This window comes from Centroberyx affinis, unplaced genomic scaffold (genome assembly GCF_046629955.1).
Source record: "Centroberyx affinis isolate AG114_WGS23_722 - 3 ecotype Tasmania unplaced genomic scaffold, CSIRO-AGI_Caff_v1 ptg000103l_1, whole genome shotgun sequence".
Taxonomy (NCBI): domain Eukaryota; kingdom Metazoa; phylum Chordata; class Actinopteri; order Beryciformes; family Berycidae; genus Centroberyx; species Centroberyx affinis.
In genome coordinates this window covers 161,267-182,422 of record NW_027278805.1, presented here as the reverse complement: position 1 = coordinate 182,422, position 21,156 = coordinate 161,267, and the positions used below count along the sequence as shown (strand labels likewise).

Genomic DNA, 21,156 nt, shown 5'->3' with positions numbered 1-21,156 from the left:
CTAGACAGGTGGATTCAATCTAGTGCTTCCCAACTAGGCAGAACGGTGTTTGTTTTCCAGGTGTGCTTGTCTCTCCCGCTGTCTCTCCCTCTCTCTCTAATCTAATAGTATTTGTGATCCCGGGCCAGACAGAAACAACTGTTACCCTCAGCCACTTAGAATAACAAGCAGCCTTGGCAGGCCTGCAGGGCCGAACTATGATTCCTGGAGCATGAAATACACTTGGCGTCTGAGTGGATTGTGATTCTGACTACAGAGTACAGAGCGGTCCCACGCTGTAGGCTACAGTGCAGGATGCCAACGAGGAGCCCCAGAGGACTTCATACCTGGGTAAGCACCAAATGAAAAAGACTCCAGGACACACTGACTTCACTTTCACTTCAGTTCAAAGACGGATGCAATCGTTGTGGAAGAAACCTGCCTTTTTTTTTTAGCATAGGAAGGAATTGTTAAAAAAAAATGCTATAGTTCCACTTTGGGAAAAATACCTGATGTTCATTGTTTAATATTTAAAAAATAGAAAATGATTGTATGCTCTACAATGTTGAGCAAGAGCCTTATTTAGCATATAACTGCAATAAAAATCCATAGTGAATTTCATTTTCATGGCATCAGTTGTTTGTAAGAGTAGGTGTTTAACTTGTTTCTCGTTTGGTAATGAAACTATGCTACTTTAGTGCATAGTATATATGAAAGATTTTTTCCACCCTATTCCTAATGACTGCAAATATGTCTGCAAAGACAACTTTCCAGACATTCCTGTATTCCTGACTATGCAAAAATTCCTACATCTTGTTTATTATTCAATGCTTTGGTTATGACCTTAGGCCAGTGGTTCTCAACTCCGGTCCTCCAGAGTCCTGCTGGTTTCTATTCTGCCAGGTAGTTAAATACATTGACCTGTCTCCAAGGTCTAAATAGTCCCTGACTAGACAGCTGGAATGAAAACTACCTCGCAAAGTAGAAAACTATCAGTACTTTGGGCCGGAGGAGCGGAGTTGAGCAGTCCTGCTTTAGGCCTGATGCTCGATATGAAGACAGTGTGCAGGAGCCACTGCTGCCAACTTGGCCACTTTGACTTTTCAGACTCCCCCACTGACTTTATTTCTCAAAAGCAACTAGCAACAAATCTATCCACTTTTTCAGACCATGGGGAACAACATTTATGTGTCGACTGCCAAAACATTTGGTTGCAAATCTGTCCAGCTGAAGCCAATTTGTGCTACTTGCTTGTTCTAATCCAAAGAGGTCTGATGATCACAGCGTTGCCCCTCCCTTCGCTAAGAGCTGGGGGCTGGAGCAAATACACTGATACGCAGTTGAGGGAAATGATGTCATCTGGCGACTTTTTGAGCAGCCAATAGCTACTTTCTTTTGGAAGAGAGTTAGCAACATTGGCAGGAGCCCCGTTTCAATTTTTTAATCCTCTAACAAGAGCAGCATCTTTCAAACTTCGGGCCCTGGGCGTATTCTGGTGATTCCCCAAATGACAGGAGCATTAGTATGCTATAATGAGCTTAGATCCGTGGAAGAGACTAAATTTAGTCAATTTGAATCCTTGGAGGAAAAATTTGGCAAAAACTATTCTTAGGATATGGCCTACAGGACTCCCTATCTGGAAGGTAACAACCAACATGACAAGTTAGGTTTACATCATTGTTGAACGGTTCGTATAAAATGACAAATGAGTGAGTTGAGCTGGAACTAGTGGTGGCATCTGGCCTATTCTTCACTTTGTTTTCATGTTTATAAAGTAGGATCTCGTTAATATGCTCCGCTCATTACTCTCAGACAGAGAGGCTCCCCCTGGAACCATCATATATAATATCATACTAACGAGAAGTAGGGAGAATAAAGACAGATGACTTATGGCTGGTGAGTGTTCTGTCTGTGTGTGTGTGTGTGTGTGTGTGTGTGTGTGTGTGTGTGTGTGTGTATGTGTGTGTGTGTCCGTGTGTTTGTGTGCATCTCCGGTTGCGGCTCTGTCTCTGTACAGTGTATGTGTGTCTCTGTATGTGTGTGTGTGTGTGTGTGTTTGTGTCCAACAGAGAGACTAATTAAAAGGCAAGAGAATATGCATGAAACAGCACACGCAGTTTAAAGACACATTATCAAAAAAGACTGTCGGGCCTCTGAACATGCAGTTAGAAATATTCAACCTCTGGCAGAGCGGAGAGGGAAGAAAAAAAAAATTGGAAAGTCTATGGAGTCGTGGCAGAAAAAAAAAAAAAAAATCACAAAGTTTCTAAGTCTCTTCACGCTAGTCTCCGTTTCTTTGCGGGAGCTATATCCAGGACAGCAAGGAGAGCAGGGGAGGAAGTAGCATCAGGAGGAGGGCGGGGCCTGCCAGATGATTGGCGCGCCCCCGTAGGGACTCCTGGTTGATCTCCTCCTGGCCGGGCGGGCCGTGCGGGGGGGCCGTGGCCTCCGGGTGGCCGCTGCGGTCGGAGCACATGTCGTAGAGGTTGCCGGAGAACTGCATCTTCTTGGACTCCTGGCGGAGGGACTCCCAGACGGCGGCGGCCTCGTCGGGACAGCCGGCCATCGCCTCGTTGGCGCAGTCGTGGAACTTGTCCCATGACCTGCGGAGAGAAAAGAAAGAAAGAGGAGGGACAATGAGGAGGGAGGTGAGGACACGTTTGCGGCATTTTCTGCTCACATCGTCTCTCATAACAAGAACTAAGAACTCTTCTCGTCTTCAGCCATCCACTTCCCTACCTCCTCTCTGTCTGTCCTGCTGTCTTCATCGTTCCTCTACTCTTCATTTTCCCTCCACCTCCCATCTCTCCCTCTGTCTCAGTTCTTCTTTCTGTCATTCTCTGTCCCTCCATCCCCGTATCCATCCATATGCAGGAGGTTTTGCTACCTTTATAGAAAATCATTAAACTGGTGCTGACTGACTGACTGTCTAATTGAGTGTGTTCATGTTGCTCTTTAACATGGTTATGAATATTTCTGTGGGGTCTGGCAGAAGGTGGGGGTGAAAACAAGGCTACATGCCTCATTTATCTCTGTTAATCTCTAATTCAGCTAGTTTCCAATGCAATTTCACTTGCTTCAGGAATTTTCTAGACATGTCAACAGTGATCTGCAGAAAAAGGCAGAGCGCTCCACTGGTATCAAGGGAATGACAGTCATGAAAACGGGTTAAACTGTGTTGAAAAAAGGTGAAATTATCTGTGAAACAAAATGCTGTTGCTGCTGCTGGAAACGTAAAGCATCACTACCTGTGAACAAGAGTGTTTTTCCTGCTGTTGTGCCAACATTTTGCCTCATTGAAGGACATCATTGTGGGGGAAATGCACTTAATAAATGACAATTAGAGAAATCTACAGCCTGAGCATTTCCTTGAAGAATCAGTGGACGCTTGTGGTTTGAGATTTTAACATACAGATACAACATTTTGCTACCAGACACCAGGTGTTTAGAACAGCAAATGTAAAAGCTTTCATGAACTGGATATAGATGGAATCACTGTTGTATCAATCAGTGATAGAGAGCAGCAAAAAGGACATTTATATTATAGTGTCATGGATTATTACTTTAAAAGAAAATTATTATTATTTTCATATTATCTGCAGTATTATTAATTATTATTATTTTAAGACTCAATACTAGACTAAATGACTTGTTAAGATGGATATTTTTTGCAGTGATAAATGTGTCATCATCATGTTGCAGTTATGAAAATCATCCTTTGACCTGCAGAGAAGAGTAAAAATGAGAAAGAAAGAAAGAAAGAAAGAAAGAAAGAAAGAAAGAAAGAAAGAAAGAAAGAAAGAAAGAAAATAACAAACATCTTCACCATGTTCATGTAACTTGCAACCTGCAGAGAAAAGGAGGAGATGGAGGGAAGGCATGATAAGAGATAGGAGAAGGAGCAAGAGAGAGAATGATTCTGACATGTTTACTGTTGGCAGAGCTCGCTTGCTTGCGTGTGTGAGCATGTACATCTGGTGAAACTTGCCATTAAACTTTACTCCATGTTCTAACTTTCACGCTACACATCCAGAGCTGAGTCCATCTGACTGTAATAGGCTGCTAATTTTGCTTTCATCATGAATGTGTTGGCTAAGTTGTCCCTGAGGAAACACTGAGTTTAGCTGAGTGCTAACTAGATGAAAGCGGAGGGAGGGCTGGTCTGTGTGTGTGTGTGTGTGTGTGTGTGTGTGGTTGGGGGGGGGGGGAGGAAAGGCAGCAGCAGATGGCTCTCTTCAACATCTGCCCAACACTAAAACACTAAAAACACTGAAGTCCCTGTCAACGCCATTGCAAGCAGCAGCAGTGCTTCCACTTGCATAACGGAGGTGCTGTAAATGTGCACTTGCCACATACACACACACACACACACACACACATACACATTTGTACCACCTTCAAGCTGCACCCACCCAGAAATCATGTGACTTGAGATCAGAGGAGAAGTGTAGGCTGCATACCTGACACAATGTCATTTGGGCAAATAGGGTGAATCTACAATGGGATGGGATGGGATGCTCTTCTCTGTTGCAGCCCCACTTTGTGATTCAGGCTGATGAGACAGGTGTATTTTTAATCTTGCCTACTGCAGCTTTAACCCTTACCTAACCTAGACCTGATCCTATCGTCCTGTCTTAACCCTAAAATAGACGTGAGGCCCGGCAAAATGTTTTTCACTTCGGAGGATTTTCCTCACCTACATATATATACCGACATCTGGTCCTCATAAGTATAGAAATACAAGCACATACACACTTTCACTCTCTCTTCCACACATTCCAACACACCTTCCCTCCTTGCTATCACACACACACACACACACACACACACACACAGCTCTACAAAATACACTCAACAACCCCAGTAAACACCATCTCCTTCGCAGGCCTGGTCTCCCATGGTGACTCTGCTGTGTGTGTGTGTGTGTGTGTGTGTGTGTGTGTGTGTGTGTGTTTGGCCCGTGTCCAAGGCCTAAACACTCCAGTGGTCCACCTCTGACAGAACGGCTGCTGGAGGAAGAGGGGGGGTGGGGGGTTGCTGCTTACCTGCTGCTGTGGGAGGGGCAGCTGATGGAGGGAGGGCTGGGGGTTGGAAGCATCTGGTTACCGTCTGTGTGTGTGTGTGTGTAAGAGTGTGTAAGAGTGTGTCTGAGAGAGAGGAAGAACACGAAAAAGTCAGAGAGAGAGAGAGATGGCCTGATGTGCAGCGGTGCAGTCAGTACAGGTTTTACAGTGTGTGTGTGTGGGGGATTGTGTGTGTGTGTGTGTGTGTGTGTGTGTGTGCGAGGTGTGTGTGGGTCTCTGCTCCAGTCACAGGTGGTGCCGAGACAGCAGAATCACAGGGAGGACACTGACAGACAGCCAGCTGCTTTCACAATAATAAACCCCCCTGAGGCTACTTCTATTCTCCTGCTAACGTAGTACCGCTGACATCCGGAAACCTCCAAACCCCAATTTGGAGCCTATTTTTTTGTTTTCTCACTTGAAATGAATATAAATATAAATACACGGTCGCCTGCGTGTTGACTAAACCTCATGACTCAACATCACTGGAAACCCATTCAAACGAATTTCTATATTTACTGAAACGTGGGCAATATTGGCGAATAAGCATTTAGCGATACAAGGTTTAAAGTTAGACATCAATAGCCAACAGTAGTTTGAGTAGACTGGAGGAGAGGGGAATAATGCACAATAGAGTGGAATGGAGAAGAGTAGATTAGAATAGTAGAGTAGACCAGAATAGAGTGGAACAGATTACAGCAGAGTAGCGAAAAGTAGGGTAGACTAGAGTAAAGTAATAGAGAAGAGTAGGGCAGATTAGAGAAGTGTAGAGTAGATTAGAGGAGTAGATTCGTTTAGACTAGAGTTAGAATATAGTAGAGTAGAGCAGAGTAGGGTAGAGTAGAGTAGGGTAGGGAACACTAGAGTAGAGAAAGGTAGGGTAGAGCAGAGAAAAGCACAGTAAAGAGTAGATTAGAGTAGTGTAGATTAGATAACAATAGGGTAAAGCACATTAGAGTAGAGTAGATTAGAGTAAAGTACAGTTGAATAGATTAAAGGTCATTCAAGTGGATTAGAGTAAAGCATATTAGAGTAGAGTAGACTGAAGCACATAGTCTGGCATCAGTGGCTCCCAGTTTGTTTCTATTTCTGTTCTACTGCTTAGTAGAATGAAGAGTAACAAAGAGCTGAGTAGATTGCCTCTGATAGTATTGATTGATTGGTTTGCTGATCGATTGCCTGAGGAAAGGGCATCAAAGCATTGCACATACAGTATTACCATAGTCCATCAACACAAGATATCATACAACAATCAAGATATAATCCAAACGTTTTACCATCATCTAGGGCTGGAGGTAACAAAAAATAAATGATAAATATAGATGTGATGAAAATAAATACAAATGGAATACAAGAATGATAAACTGTCAAATGATTTGATGGATGTAAAGGGCATTTTGATTAAAACAGTGGAGATGTGATTTTCAGTGTCCTGCAGAAACCTCAGAAAGCGTGACTACTCTGTCCAAGGTTGCTGTGTTCCCAGAGAGTTCCCTTCAGCTTGTTGCCATGAGCCTTTCTCTCTATTCTCCTCACACACAACACTCAATCTATATTTGCAACGAGAAAAGAAAAACTCTGGTTGCCGCACTAAACTACTATTTTTAATCGCACAGTACAATCTATTCCATCTGACATTCAACAATTATGTAAGCTGCAAAGGCTATTATATGTCTATAACAATAATAACTAGAAGGGCACTTAATAAATAAATAATAATAATAAATAATTGAATAAAACTATTTTTAATACCTGTTAATTATACCCTTTGTCTCAAATGAGGCTGGTCTGCCACATGCTTTTGACTGTTAAGAGTTGGAAACAGCTTTTGTTTTAGGCTGATACCGTATATTAAGACCAATATTGGCCTTATTTAGCTGTCTATAAAAATAATTACTATCACTCACTTTGCAAGTTTGACACACACAGTAGTAAAGGACTAACGTTAAAGGAGCAAACATTAAAGGAAAAAACTGCCTTTGCCTGCGTGCCTTCAGTAGACGTTTAAGTCGTTGCCCAGCGATGACACTGTTCACACTTTTCTTATGCGAATGATGATGGACTCATCCTGTAACCTTCTTCTCTTTTGTTAAAACTTCCCACAAACTAATTAAAACTAATGTTAACACATATACTGTACAATTTACAGCAGCCTTGTCTGCCACATTTGATGACTAGCAGTTGTGTAAGTTAGTTGTCATGGTTACGCGGGGACGAGGTTGGTCAGTGCAAACACTTTAGCACAAGTTTAGCCCCAGTGCTTCAGTTCCAGGCTGGGAGTTCCTGGGTCAAGGTTCTTGGGCTTTTGGCCTTCAGTGGAAAGGGGGCTATTGAGTCTTTGGTACTGATCAACAACCCTATCAAACCCCCATAGATATAGTGTGGTCATTCTGCGCTATGGGCAGTAAAAATCTTGCTTATTGCCCCTTTAAAATCATTTCTATATCTATCTATCTATATTTCTATATCCCGGCGGAGAGATGGAAAATTGGGGATATAATGTGTCTCTTTGTCTGGCACCAGTGCAAATCCTAACCGCTGCATTCTAAACAAGCCGGAGACGTGAAAGTGACTTTTAACTGAGGCACAGATAGGAACAGAGAGAGCGGCAATGAGATGCAATGAAAGCGTGGATGACCTTATCTAAATCTGTAGAGGATAAAAATATAAAGGCAAAATGCGAAGGCTGCTGTGAAAAAGAAGCCCCTGTGAAAGAAAGCTCGTCCCTGTGAAAGAGAAGTGTCGTGATATTCAGATGGCGCTTTTATTATTTTATTTTTTTTCCATAGCAATGTATATTTTTTTCTGAACTAAGCCGATGTCAAACACAAGGAGGGGTCACAGATAATAATGATTATATCTAATTCAAAAAGTAATTGCTGTTAAAATGTATATTCTATCCCTGTGTCCAGTGAAGAAGGTTATTACCATTATTATAATTTATTATTACTATTATTATTATTGATTTATTGATTTATTTATTTTTTGTTCATACCTTTTTGGTATTCTATTATACTTAGTTATTTATTTATTCATCTATCTTTCCTTCTTACATCCCTCTCCCTTCCCCCCCATTCGGCCCCAACACTCCCTCTTTTCAGAATTATCCAGCTTTCCCAATTCCCATATTATTCTAGGAGGCGACTTTAACACTGTATTGAACCCAGATCTTGACCACTCTTCTATTTCATCCTCCCATAAGCCCTTCCACTCTTATATTCTCTTATATTCCTACTACTCCTCACATCACAAAACATACTCCCGCTTTGACTGTTTTCTGATCAATAACTCACTCACGCATAGAGCAATAGAATCTAACATCCACAGTATTATTATATCAGACCATGCCCCTATCACCCTCAAATTACTAACAGGAATTCACCCACATCCCCCACCTAGCTGGTCCTAAAAGACCCAGATTTTATCACATACTTTGAACAAGAATGGGTATCCTTTCTAGAAACCAGCAGTACCCCCAACATAACCGCAAGCACTCCCTGGGAAACAGCAAAAGCAGTTCTAAGAGGTAGAATAATATCATATTCCACAAACAAAAACAAAGAAGAAACCACAAGAGAACTTTTTTTTTTACAGCAGGAGGTGAAGAGACTGGACATCCTGGCCTCTCAAACGCCTACAAACACAATCAACAAAGAATTACTCAAAACCAAACATGAAAATAGTCTTCTTCTTTTTTTTTTCCCAATACAATTTTATTGAGTTTTAATACAATTACATTGACAGAACAACACCCCCCACCAACCCCAAACAGTCCTTGGGTCTACATTGAAAAAAATAAAATAAAGCGGTAAGTAGACAAAATGACAGGGACTAAAAGGAACAAAACAAAATAAATGAATAAACAAATCAAATCAAATAAAACAAAAGAGTACTAATAAATAAATAAGTAAATAAATAAATAAACAATAATAATACAACTAATAAATAAATTACTTGGGATGAAAAGTAACCCTTAGGACATTATACTAATAAGAGAAGTAAGAAAATAGTCTTCTTAACAAAAAAACTGAATACGACCTTCTTAGACTCCGTCAACAACATTTCGAATTTGGCAATAGAACTGGTAAACTAGTGGCTAATTAACTGAAACAACAAACTGAAAAATGTAACATCACATCTATAGAAGATATCTCCGGAAACACTATACAAGACCACACTGCAATAAATGATAATCATAAAAAATCATAAAAAATTAAATTGATATTCATAACTTCCACAACCTCACTCATCCCTTACTACTAAAACTAAATTCATTCCAACCCAAAAAATTGCTATCACAGATATACAAACTCTTTTCACACCATGACAATACCGTTTTAATACCAATAGACAAATGGACATCAGACTCGAATATACATCAGTCAGACATTAATTGGCAAACCATATGCAACAACACATTCTCCATGTCATCCAACTCAAAAATTCAGCTAATTCAATACAAGGTTCTACACAGAGCACACATCACCACTCACAAAATGTATCATATGGGCTTTACAGACAGCAACACCTGTACCAGGGTTAGGTGTCCAACTGCAATAGGCAACCACCTCCATGCATTCTGGCTCTGCACCCCCTCTCCCCTTCCATCTCTCTGTTAGACGACCTCTCCTCACTTAACAATCCCACAGCATCTCCAAACCTTCATCTTAACTGCATGAACCGTGGCCAAGAAAACCATATTATATCAACTGGAAAGACAGAACAAAATTATCAATCAACCAACTGGTTCAATCTGTTAACGGACCACTCAAACCTAGAAAAGCTCACATCAACCCTAAAGGAGACAATATGACCCCATTCCATAACACCTGCTCTCCTTTTCCTGCAGTTCATTCAGAGCTGATTCCTCTCTACAGCACCCCACTCAGATTTTTCTCTTCAACCCCAATACAATAACTCAAAATAACCCACAACACTGCCCATCATGACTGGTCTTCCCCCCCTCCTCCCTCCCCCCACCGTTTGTCACGTCTTTGTGTTTTGGTTGTTATTTGGTTAATACTTTTGTTATCCACCTGTGATAAAAACATCTTGTGCTGTCTTGTAATGTACTGTAATTTGTTGATAAAATTTCAATAAAAAAAACAAAAAAAAAACAGATGGCGTTTTGACCCGCATTAACAGTGGTTAAATTTTGCCTTTTGTTTGCATGACTGTAACCAGGGAAACAAATCTGGTTCTTAGACTCTGCACAAAACTCTCTGGGTATGATAACAAAAAGCAGGAGATATGTTTTTATGACTGTTGCGGATATATTTCTGATCTAGCATTAGGGGTGCGATCACGCCTACGGTTCGTTCTCTCTGCACCAAACCGTAAGCGGAAAAGTTGACTTTGCTGCATTTTTGTGTTTGGTTCATTCAGGGTCACGCTGCTCAGATAGAAGTGACCCAGGGCTTGTAAACAAAGTCACACGGACTCACAAGTGGCTCGTTTATTAGCTTATTTTTGGTGCCCTGCCATCTTGCAAGGTTAGAGATTTACGGCTCCTGTAACTCTGCATGGTGCACAAAGCATGATGGACCGTATACCCATAGAACTGCAGGCTTTGTGGTCGGGATGGGACGATACGCTTATCTCACGATACGATTCACTACGCGATATGGGGTTCACGATTCCGAATACAACCACCATACCATAATAATAAAGTGCAAATAATACAATTCCAATGGAGAGCTTGTGACATTGTGATGGTCAAGCCGTCTCATTTGTGATTACTACAGCAGAATAAAATGCAGCTAATATTCATTTTTCTGCCCCACGATACATTGTCAAAGTTTTGCATTGCGATACATTGAATTTCAATATATCGTCCCATCCCTGCTTTGAGGTCATTTGCTGTACTTCAGATTCCTTTTTCACTTGGAAGAGGACTGAGACTTACTAAACGCTCCAAACGTGTCCTTAGTTTACCTTAACAGGTGTTCCTACTCTTTTGCAAAGTATTTTACATCTGATCCTCCACTGTTCCTCCTTCAGCCACCACAGCAGCACACTGTTTCATTTCTATTCTCGATAATTCCTCTATATCTTTAGCTCAAAAAACGTAATTTTCACTCTACCTTCAGGAGCCACAGTGAATGATTGCAACTGCATAAATGCCTATTGTGGAGACGTGGAATATAAGCAGCGCTGCACTCCTGGGAAAGCTCTGACAATGGTGCAGCCTTGGCCTAGATGCAAATCATAGCCTGCTATTCAGTCTACACGGTAGTGCGTGTGCGTGTGTGTGTGTGTGTGCGCGCGCGCGTTTGAACGTGCACGTGCATGCAGATCTTCAGAGGGGGAGCGCCATGCTACCTCCTCATTAGACGGCTCTGATAGAAACGCTGAAACCATGTTCCTGGGTGGAGGGATGGAGGGAGGTGAGCTACCGAGGAGGAGAGTGGAGGGATGGAGGGAGGTGAGAGAAAGAAGAGAGAGAGAAGGAGGGACAGAGGAGGAGAACAAAGGGGTAGAAAGAGAGAGAGAGGAGGGAGAGGGTTATAGAGAGAGAATGAGGAATACAAAGAGAGAGAAAGGAGGAGTGAGGCAAGGACGGAGAGAGGGAGGGAAAGTGTGTACGTGGACGTTAAGCCTGTGTGTGCATGTGTGTCTGTGTGTGTGTGTGTGTGTGTGTGTGTGTGCTCTTATGCACGCGCATTAGGCAACACTCACACTAAGGTGGCTGGGTTGCAGGATTAGTAGTTTAATTGGTACCTCAAGGAATAGGAGAGACTTAACAACAGCGGAGTGGTACCACGGGTGGGCTGCAGGGGTTTGGTGACACACACACACACACACACACACGCACACACACACACACTGTGTTACTTTACTTGTGAGCAGATTCCGTGGACTTACCATCATTCCCTTCCCCAAATTTTAATTTAAACAGTCACCATTAAAAGCAGAACTTTAACCTAACTAATTCTCACCCAAACACTAATGCCTAACTTTAACCACTTTAACTCTTATGAGGTTTGGAAATTATGCTTTTTTTCTTCTTCTTCTTCTTCTTCACACACACACACACACACACACACACAGTTGTCACAGGGATGAAAGATGACAGAGAGAAAAGAGGACGGGTGGATTAAAGCAAGGCATGCAAGAAGTACGAAAGTAAGGAAGAAAGGGGGGGAAGAATGCAAGGAAGGTAGGAGAGAAGGAAGGAAGGGTTGAAGGAAAGGAAGGAGAATTGGAGGAAGGAAGGAACAAATGAAAGAAAGAAGGAATAGAGGAGAACTAAACGAAAAGGTGTGGCATTTAGAGCCGGAGCCACTTTATTGGAGTGACACACTTCTTCTTTATATTGTCCCTAACATCTGTGTAAAGTCTGCTGTGATGACTCGGTGTGCTCTGGATGAATTTGATTTCGCGACTCTAAATTTCACTTGTCACTTGACAAAAAGCGCTGCTCTCAGATCAGCGATCCTATTCTGAGACCCTCCGCGCGTAATGGCTCCCGTCTCTGGTCGAGAGGATGCGGCTTCACAGGAAGATGGATGACAGAGGTGTGTATAAATAGAGTGGTGAGGAGCGGAGATGACAAAGAGAGGGAGGAATGACGGATTGATACAGGATATAGAGATATGGAGAGGTGAGAGAGAGAGGAAGAGAGAGAGAGGAAGAGAGAGAGGTGCTCTACATCTTTAATCAGCGTCTTCGGGCCTACAGCAGAGAGAAGGAGAGGCTATAAAGAGAGCGGTGGAGTAGAAATATGCAGGGAGGAGAGAAAAGACAGGTGTGTAATGTAGTGTTGTTAAGGTTAAATGTGTTCTTACTTAAGGTGAAGGGGGAAAGCTGCTATGTGTAGCATTTTTAAACATCAATATATCCTTGTCAAATCAATTGTGATATCTTGGTATAATTACAGTAAACAAATGAGATCATAATCAAGATGATTGGTAGCCTCTGTCTCACACCAGTTGCATTGTCAGTGCTGGTGTTTCTCGAAATTAAGACTACATTTCCCATAAACCCTGTTGTTTCTTGTTATAAAAAGGATTCTACTGCTACTGCTACTTGTCCCTACTCCCTCCTTTTGCTTTACTGAAGAGGATGAACATGTTGGAAGTGATCGGCCTTTCACTCCTTCCACCATCTGCCATTGTGAGAAACTGAAAGCTTTAGCTTTGTTTGCACTAGAAGAACAGCACTCTCTTTCTGTTTTGTGCCATAAAGCAATATCCCTTTGTGCAGTAAAGCAATCCAGCAAATTTCCTGCTAAATCCAATGTGGTGGCACACAAAGTAAAATGCAGTGTAGAGGCTACCAGTCTTCTCGGCAATAGTCTTATTTGCTTATGGTAATTGTACTAATGTCTCAAAATGAATGTTGCAAATGTGATTTATTGATACTGAAATTCTACACATAGCCATTTTAAGAATATAGCCTATATTATTCCTGTGGCCATATACAGCCCTATAAGTATTACTGTATCATATGTGAACAGGAGCAATTTCATGAACATGAACAAGCACAGTGAATGCAAGTAGTGAGCCAAGACTCTGGCATGCCTTATTGAGAATCGATAGAAAACTGACCTTATGGAATTATAAAATACTTGTCTAAACTTTTCCTTCCACAGGAGCTTCATGCTGTAGTTGCACACTCCATTCCAAACCACAGAATGTGTTTTGCTTTCCCCAGAAAACTACTGTCATGTTTTCCAGTTCAGTCTCTGTGGAGTTGTACATGGGTGTGACCTGTTTGTGGGTTTCTGGCTGTGGGCAAAATAGGTGAATATTCACAAATACCATCTTAACTGCCCTAGGGCTGTGGAAAAGCATATTTGAATGCTGAAAATGAGTGGAATTCCTATTTAAGTGCGTTTGCTTTTGTGTGCATACACTGGGATTCTTGACAGAGCGAGCAGTTGAGTGCATATGTGTGCACTTGTGTGGGTTGTGTATACGCTGTATACAAATGCAGCGGATGGGTGAGTGGCTCCACTGACCTGCAGATGGAGTGTATCTCGTGCGTGTCCTCGTCCTTGCGGGCGCTGTCCGTCAGGCTGTCTCCCAGGGCCATCAGACACTGGGCGAAACCCTTATAGATGGAGTGACACCTTCTGGCTGAGGCTGCAGCGACTGGACACGGGCTCAGCACTGGAAAACACACACACACACACACGAAAGATGTAGCGTCAAAGCTGAACTTACTGTACTGTACTGTATCAATTTGAGGGGAAATATCAATGCAGTTGACGAGACATGTAATTCTATTTCTCATCGCTAAACGCTGCAGGCCCGTTCCCTCATTTCCACTTCATCCTTCTTCCATTTTCTTCTCTTCTCACTCGTTCAGCGCTGATCCATAGCTTAGATCGAGCAAGAGATCAAGTCACGCCTTGCTGACCAGGAAATGGGTATAAAACGGGGCAAAAAAATAGTTTACATTACCATAAATGTGGTTACAATCTGAATTGTTAGCGGTGGCGAAGACAGAATGAGAGAGCGAGACAGAGGCATTAACCTGCATCCTGGGTGATGAGATTGTGTTCAGATGGAGCAACAACACATAAAATGCCTGCGTAAATGCACGACAAGGCGCATCGAGGCTCCAATCACCCCCAAACTACCTCTGGAGATAGCCGGAGACGCGTTCGCCCACATTAACGACAACAAAGCGTGAAAGCGTCTCCAGTTCCACATGTAGGGACTACAGACGCCGAAATAATCTTTCAGACGGGGATCCAACCACGAGCAGCAACACAACACAAATCAATCAGGTGTCAGGCAGCTCAGGTAGCGTCTTGTCAGTACTTGTCAAAAATGGATTGTCAGGAGGATACCGGCGGATGGGAAACAAGCCAGACAAGGTGTTTACTGTCAATTTTAAAGGAGGTAAAGAGATTACGAGAGGAAGTGACACGCATGGCAAATCTGTGCTTTGGCGAGGTAGAGAAATCAGATTTCAGAGTGTATAGCGGAGACGTCAGGTGTCAGGATACACACACACTCAGTTTGCCTAGCTTTTTATGTGCAAAGCAGTTTTTATCCTTCTTTCATGAGTCTTGATGGTGTAAATTCCTTGTAAGTAGTGATGTAAGTAATATGAGGAAAGGGTGCTTTATAATATTTAATGCTTTTCCGAGTTGATTTTCGTTCATAGCGGTGATTGTGAGGTCTTACAATCTTCGACTGCAGGTTATAATTTACCTGCTTTGTTCGGTTAACCACTGAAACACAGAAAATATATCTAAACACTGAGTAGCTTCAGCACTGAATCACATCGGGAATAGGCGACACTGAAAGATGAGTAAAGTTAGTGATCCACTCAGAAAGCCACTCTAATGATAAACCACTATAATTATAAGTTTATGGAAATGTGGAAGAAGAGTACCCACCGAAACTTCTCTCACATTTTCAAACACAGTCAGGCACTGAAGTGCATGCGCGCACACACACACACACACACACACACCACTAAGAACCCAGTCTCACAAGTCATTTACTTTGTACATAGTCATTTACAGCATCTCACCAAAGCCCAAAGCTATTTGTCGAGTCACGCTCGAGGAGGAGAAACTCTTCCAGAGGGATGTGCATTTGATTTGGGTATTTTAAAATAATTATTCGCCATCATTCAATCATTTAGATACAGTACCACCCATGTACAGAGGCTTAAAGTGAAAGTAAACAAAGCTTTCGTGTAGACTGCGCAGAGAACACCATCTCTCCCCGGATGCGGGCCCTGCTGTGTGATTAGACTCGTCCTCTCACATCTTTTTCAGCAGCTGCGAATGAGTGTGAACGAGAGGCTAGGGAGGACTTCAAGGGACGGTCAAGTGTCGTGAACACAGAAGATGAAATCATTCCCTCCCAGGCTTTCACCTTTTTACTTCATTCCTCCTTCCCTCGTCCATCTCACACCTTCCCTCTCCTCCTCTCCGTTATCTCATTAGTCATCTTTCCCTTCGTGACTTTGAAATCAGTGTGTCTGAAGCTATTTTATCAGACGGCAGGCCCCGTTCTAGACTGCTGTGATTGGGGAGCAATTAGAGATTTATGGTGGGCAACTTTTTATTCATATCACAGTGTGATGTATTACAGTCTACAGACACAACACGGTCTCACGGTAGTTCGTGAAATAGTCACGAAAATGTAATCTATTGATTCGTGTACATGGACACAATTTTGCCTTTTTTTTTTTCGTGAAATGAACACGACCTAAAAAACGTGCCTCCACCACGACCTGAATTACGTTCCTCCACCATGAATTTGAAAACGGAAGTTTTGGCAAATAAAACTACTTGTGTTACGGTTATGGTTAGGCAACTAAAACAACTTGGTTAAGTTAGAGAAATGGTTTGGTCATGGTTAAATAAGAAAAACGTTCATTAAAAATTTAAATGTGGCTTACGGTTGAAATGTACTTTGAACACGTCAGCATCAAAGGCAAACATATACACCCATCCACCACCCCGACCAAAAAACCCTTACTGGCCACCATTTTATTTCAGTGTCACACTACTTCCTGAGTCCCGACTGACAGAAACAAGAACGTCTTGCAGGCACGAAAGATACTTCCAATTGAAATACATTAGTTTCAAAGTTGTGCTGAGTGTCACGAAAAAAATGGAAAAATCTTGTCCATGTACACAAATCAATAGATTAATAGGTTAATTTTGTGACTATTTCACGAACTGCCATGAGACCGGGTTCACAGACAATAATTGTGTGTTGTGGCCACAGTACCTGAATGGATATAATGATCTTTTCTGTGGTATTTTGGCTAGTACACCAAAAAATGGCGTTAATTTCTTTGGTGACAACGGAAGTTTGGCCATTAAGGCCATAACGTGTGTCACACCGGCTGCCACACAGTGTGAGTGGGTTAGCTTTGTAATGTTACAAGACTAACGTTTCATGAATAAAATCTGACGACTTACCAACAGTAATACAGTGCGATTAAACCCAATCGGCCCAAAAATCCTTCAGTAGTTTTTCTCCAAGTAGGTCGCTGTGACTTGCCGTAAGTCGGTTTATACGGAAGCTAGGCCAACGGTACCAAGGAGGTTTATATTATGGAACAGTACACATAAAAATGGCCACCACTCCGACCATCCAGGAGCGTTGATTTGAATGGGAAAGACCGTTCTATCCATTCAAGTTCTGTGGTTGTGGCCCATGTCTGCTTGCTAGCTAACTTAGCTAGCTAAGTAAACCACCACCAGCTAATGTTAAGTAACCTAAAATCACCAGCAGCAAAGCTCCTAATGCAGCACAATACAACAAACAATAACCACAAAGTGATAATAACAAATGCATACAGACCTCCTTATAACTTTTACATCAAATTACATTTACTAGCTGTGCAAAAATGCAAAAAACAAACATACAAAGATTGACTAGCTTGAAAGTTGACGTCAAGTTCTTGAAAAAAATCTTCTGTTTTAATATAATTCATATTTCGTCCTCTTCATCTGTCCCCGATTCTTTCCTTGTCTCCTCCAAGTTATCTCCTCGCTGGTGGTACTACAGCTGATAGAGAGGGAGGAGAGGAGAGGCGCAGTAGTGAAAAGTTTTGGCAGCTTCTTTCTCTTGCCATCTGTCCCTCACTCCTTTCCTTCTTCTCTCTGAATCCATCTCTTTACTCATTCATCTCCTGTAACTCCAACTCTCTTGACAAGCAATGCACACCAACGCCTGCCTGCTGAAACACGGCCTATTGGACTGTATGTTTGAATAGATATTAAAGATATATATTATATATTTAGAGGTAACTGTTTGAAGAAGTTGAACTTCAATACCTAGAAAGGTGATACCTGTAAGGTGATATCAGTAAACTGCACACAGCTCGCTCATGTTTACCAACCCAGACACTCTATGATGCAACTTAAGATACCAAAGAGACGAGAGAAGAAAAGATCAAACGTTGGTGAGTCCAGCTTTCTCTGGATGGAGTGCTGCTCACTGCTGTTTAGGATACGGTTTGACAATTTATGACAAAAAAAATAAATTTTCTTGTATTTTTAGATCAAAATCTCATTACCTTTACTTCCTGGAAAACATAAAATCTTTATTGGTGACTTACTTCATATACCAGGAGGTGTACATAAAAATTCTAGCCAATAAAACCATCACAGATTTTTCAACAGTCCCGCCTCTTCCTCCTATCAAATAAAACTGTTTCTCTCCATAACTAATATCCCATTGGTTGACAGTTTTGAATGACCCGCCCCAATATCCTGTTTCAACAGGAAATACATCACATTACGAAAGCAAGATGTTCTGAAAATGCGGTTTCATTGTGACTTTAAATAAGCAATTTAATACCTTAGAGCACTATTCCATTTTTGGGATTGAGAATTATTTTCTATCTGTTTTGAGGTTGTTTTTTTGTGGCGTCTATGTCCTGCCTGTATAGTGCCAAACAGAACAGTTCCCATGTAAAAACCCAAAGTCACATTTTATGAAAATGCCACGGCACACCCACACAAGACTCTGGGAGTGTTCACTTTGAACAAAATGGATATCAAACATCTCAAGAATGGATTGAACAGTGGATTGTACTCTTCTCTCAAGGCAAAAAAAAATGACCCAAAAGGCCCCGAAACATACAAAAACTGCGGTACTCCTAAAGAGTAAGAGGAAGTCCCAGAGTCCCAGAGCGAGCTCGCGGCGTCTCGTAAAACAGAAAGCTGAGACGATGTTCCTAAAGAGTGACATCATCCCAGAAGTGCCTCGTCTCTCCTGAAGAGCCGGACCATTTCAGACCCGAGCTAAGATGGCCCCCCACTTCAAGGGTGTGACGGTCCCAGATGAATCGTGTCACGATTAGTATAAAAGACGGCGGGGACAACGCTCCCGAAGAGCGCCGCCGTCCCAGAAGAGCCTTGTCGGGACGAGTCAGACTCAGAGCGGAGCCGCGGCTGGAGCCTGGCAGGTGAACAGGAGATGCTAATTGGGTCAGACAGTGCATCACCACAACTTCTTCCTCCTCTCCCCAGGGAGCCAGTGTTTAATATTTAATAAGCCAGACTTTCTCCCACCTCCTTTTTTTTCTTTCTTTTTTTTTTTTTTTCTGTAGCAGGAAACCTATTGATTTCAGGCAGGGTGGTTCATGGGGGCCTGAAGATTATTGGCTTCACTCATCCCCATCAAGTTTTAATGAAGACCTGAGGAGATAAAGGGAGAGTTGGAGAGGGAGAAGAGTGTGTGTGTGTGTGTGTGTGTGTGTGTCTGTGTGTGAGAGAGAGAGAGATGGAGATGGAGATGAAGGGGGAGGAAGGAGGGGGAGAGGGAGACAGAGAAGAAGAATAACTTGAAAAAGAGCGCAGAATAGGAAGGAAAGTGACCAAGAAGCCCGGACTTAGGAGATAAGGATAGGAGATAAGAGCAGAAAATAAAAATAAAAATGGAGGCAAACATCATTCACATTCATACAGTTCCATACATTCACACTGGGAGATGCCCAGTTCAACCACTGTCTTCTACATCATTGTGAAGCACTTTGTGACTTTGTTCTGAAAAGTGCTATGTATATATAAAGATACTTTTTAAGTGCAAAAGAGGGACAGGAGAGTGTCACGCATTCACTTTCCCCACTTAAATTCTCCCAGCTGGTCCTGGGATTTAAACCTGCAATAAGTGATTTCAGACCCTGTAACCAATCCTGAAACTAGCGTGTGCTATATGGAGATTTCTTTGAGACATAATGATATAAACCAATGTCTTCACAGCAGCCAGCTCGAAGCTCCTCCTGGTCCATTCAGTAGCTTTTAATTTTTTTAAAACTAGCTTGTCTCCTCCCTCACTGTTTAAAAGCGGCCCTTTTACGATAAAAAATTCTCGTAAGGCGGAATCGAGCAAGTAAACTTGTTAAACTAGTAAACTTGCTACCTGCCTCTTCACTTGTCATTGTGGGACATGTGACCTTCAGCGGGAGAAAGTTCTGGTAAAGTGAGACATTCCGCGACATTTCCCTGTAGGTACGTTTAGCTTAGCTTTTTTAGCTTTTTCTTTAGCCTTTATGCACGGTCCTTCGCTAGGTTTTTCCATTGGGGCTTCCATAGTCCAGCAGCTTTGCTGTGGTTTATTTACAAATGTGTTGCGGTTTCTGTCATCCTCTAGTGGTCAGAAAATCGCTTAGTGCAGCTTTAAACCAGTGTACTGATCATGAGCCTCCCTCTCTAACCTTTAAACTACCGCTGCCCCATAGAAAAGTAATGGTTTGTAACTTAGAACAACTAATTCTGTTACCCATTAAAGGGCTTTCTAATGGATGTTGTCTCTCAAGCTGGAATTTACTATATGAAAAAATATATAGCCTATACATGGGAATTCTGGCTAATTCAGGCAATTACACAGAATAAATGTTTATCAACAGGGCATAGGCTAGTCCCACGATACAATGATTTGAATTTCTAAACTTTCTTTGGAAAACGTCCTCCTCAAAAAAGTGGAGTCCGATTATCTCCGCCAGTCACTATCCAAATCGAAATGAGTTTTGGGTGTGCAGTGGGGAAATCAAGGCAGGGAGGCACAGCTGTTCAATTGGCAGGAATCTGTTGTTTCTGTTTTGCCTCGTAAACTAATGATCTGCTCGCAAGGCTTGATTGAACATTTTCAAACTCTGGCTGAGGTCACCGGGGGAGCGTTTTTGAGCTGGAGCAACTCTGACTGGTGTTTACAGACAGATTTGCTCCACGGTTAATGGAGCTAATGACTTGGTGGTTAACACTGCAACCTCATGGCAAGAAGAACTCCTTTGCTGTGTACAGTTTTCACGTTCTCCGGTTTCCTCCGCCTCCTCCCACGGTCCAAGGACATGCGAGCCAGTTGGCCCAGAGACTCTAAACTGCCCATAGGCATGAATGTGAGCGCACTATCAAGCTGTCCGGGGTGTTTCGCTGCCTTCCCCCGCTGAGGCATGCTGGGATAGGCTCCAGCTCCCCCAGTGACCCGGGGAAGCAGGTATAAGCAGGTAAAGAAAATAAATGATTGAATGAGTCTTAAATACAGCCAAGTCTGGATTTAGGCCCACAGAGAATGATTAAAGCTATTGCAGCACTTTTCCCATTAGTCAGTGGCAAGTATCTGTCAAGGTTAGTGCAGAATTGTCCTCACTTGCCTGAATTTAAATGGACTTATTTAACACCAGG

The 21,156-nt window shown here is 42.3% G+C and overlaps 1 protein-coding gene across 1 annotated transcript; it reads right to left on the bottom strand.

Moving 5' to 3' along the window:
- Window positions 1–2,284: 2,284 nt before the first annotated feature.
- nrn1la (neuritin 1-like a) lies at window positions 2,285–20,926 on the bottom strand. Its single transcript, XM_071524116.1, has 3 exons — window positions 20,812–20,926; window positions 14,005–14,155; window positions 2,285–2,582 (listed from the first exon to the last, which is right to left on the bottom strand). Exons 1-3 carry the CDS (start codon window positions 20,924–20,926, stop codon window positions 2,285–2,287), a joined length of 564 nt encoding a protein of 187 aa, XP_071380217.1.
- Between the last annotated feature and the right edge of the window lie 230 nt (window positions 20,927–21,156).

Excerpts from the sequence above, each read along its gene's own strand:
- nrn1la (XM_071524116.1), bottom strand. The coding sequence starts at position 20,926 with ATGCCTCAGCGGGGGAAGGCAGCGAAACACCCCGGACAGCTTGATAGT. Across the intron at positions 14,156-20,811 it reads GGCTCGCATGTCCTTGGACC|TGCTGAGCCCGTGTCCAGTC; the intron begins GTGGGAGGAGGC and ends TGTGTTTTCCAG. Across the intron at positions 2,583-14,004 it reads GAGATACACTCCATCTGCAG|GTCATGGGACAAGTTCCACG; the intron begins GTCAGTGGAGCC and ends TTCTCTCCGCAG.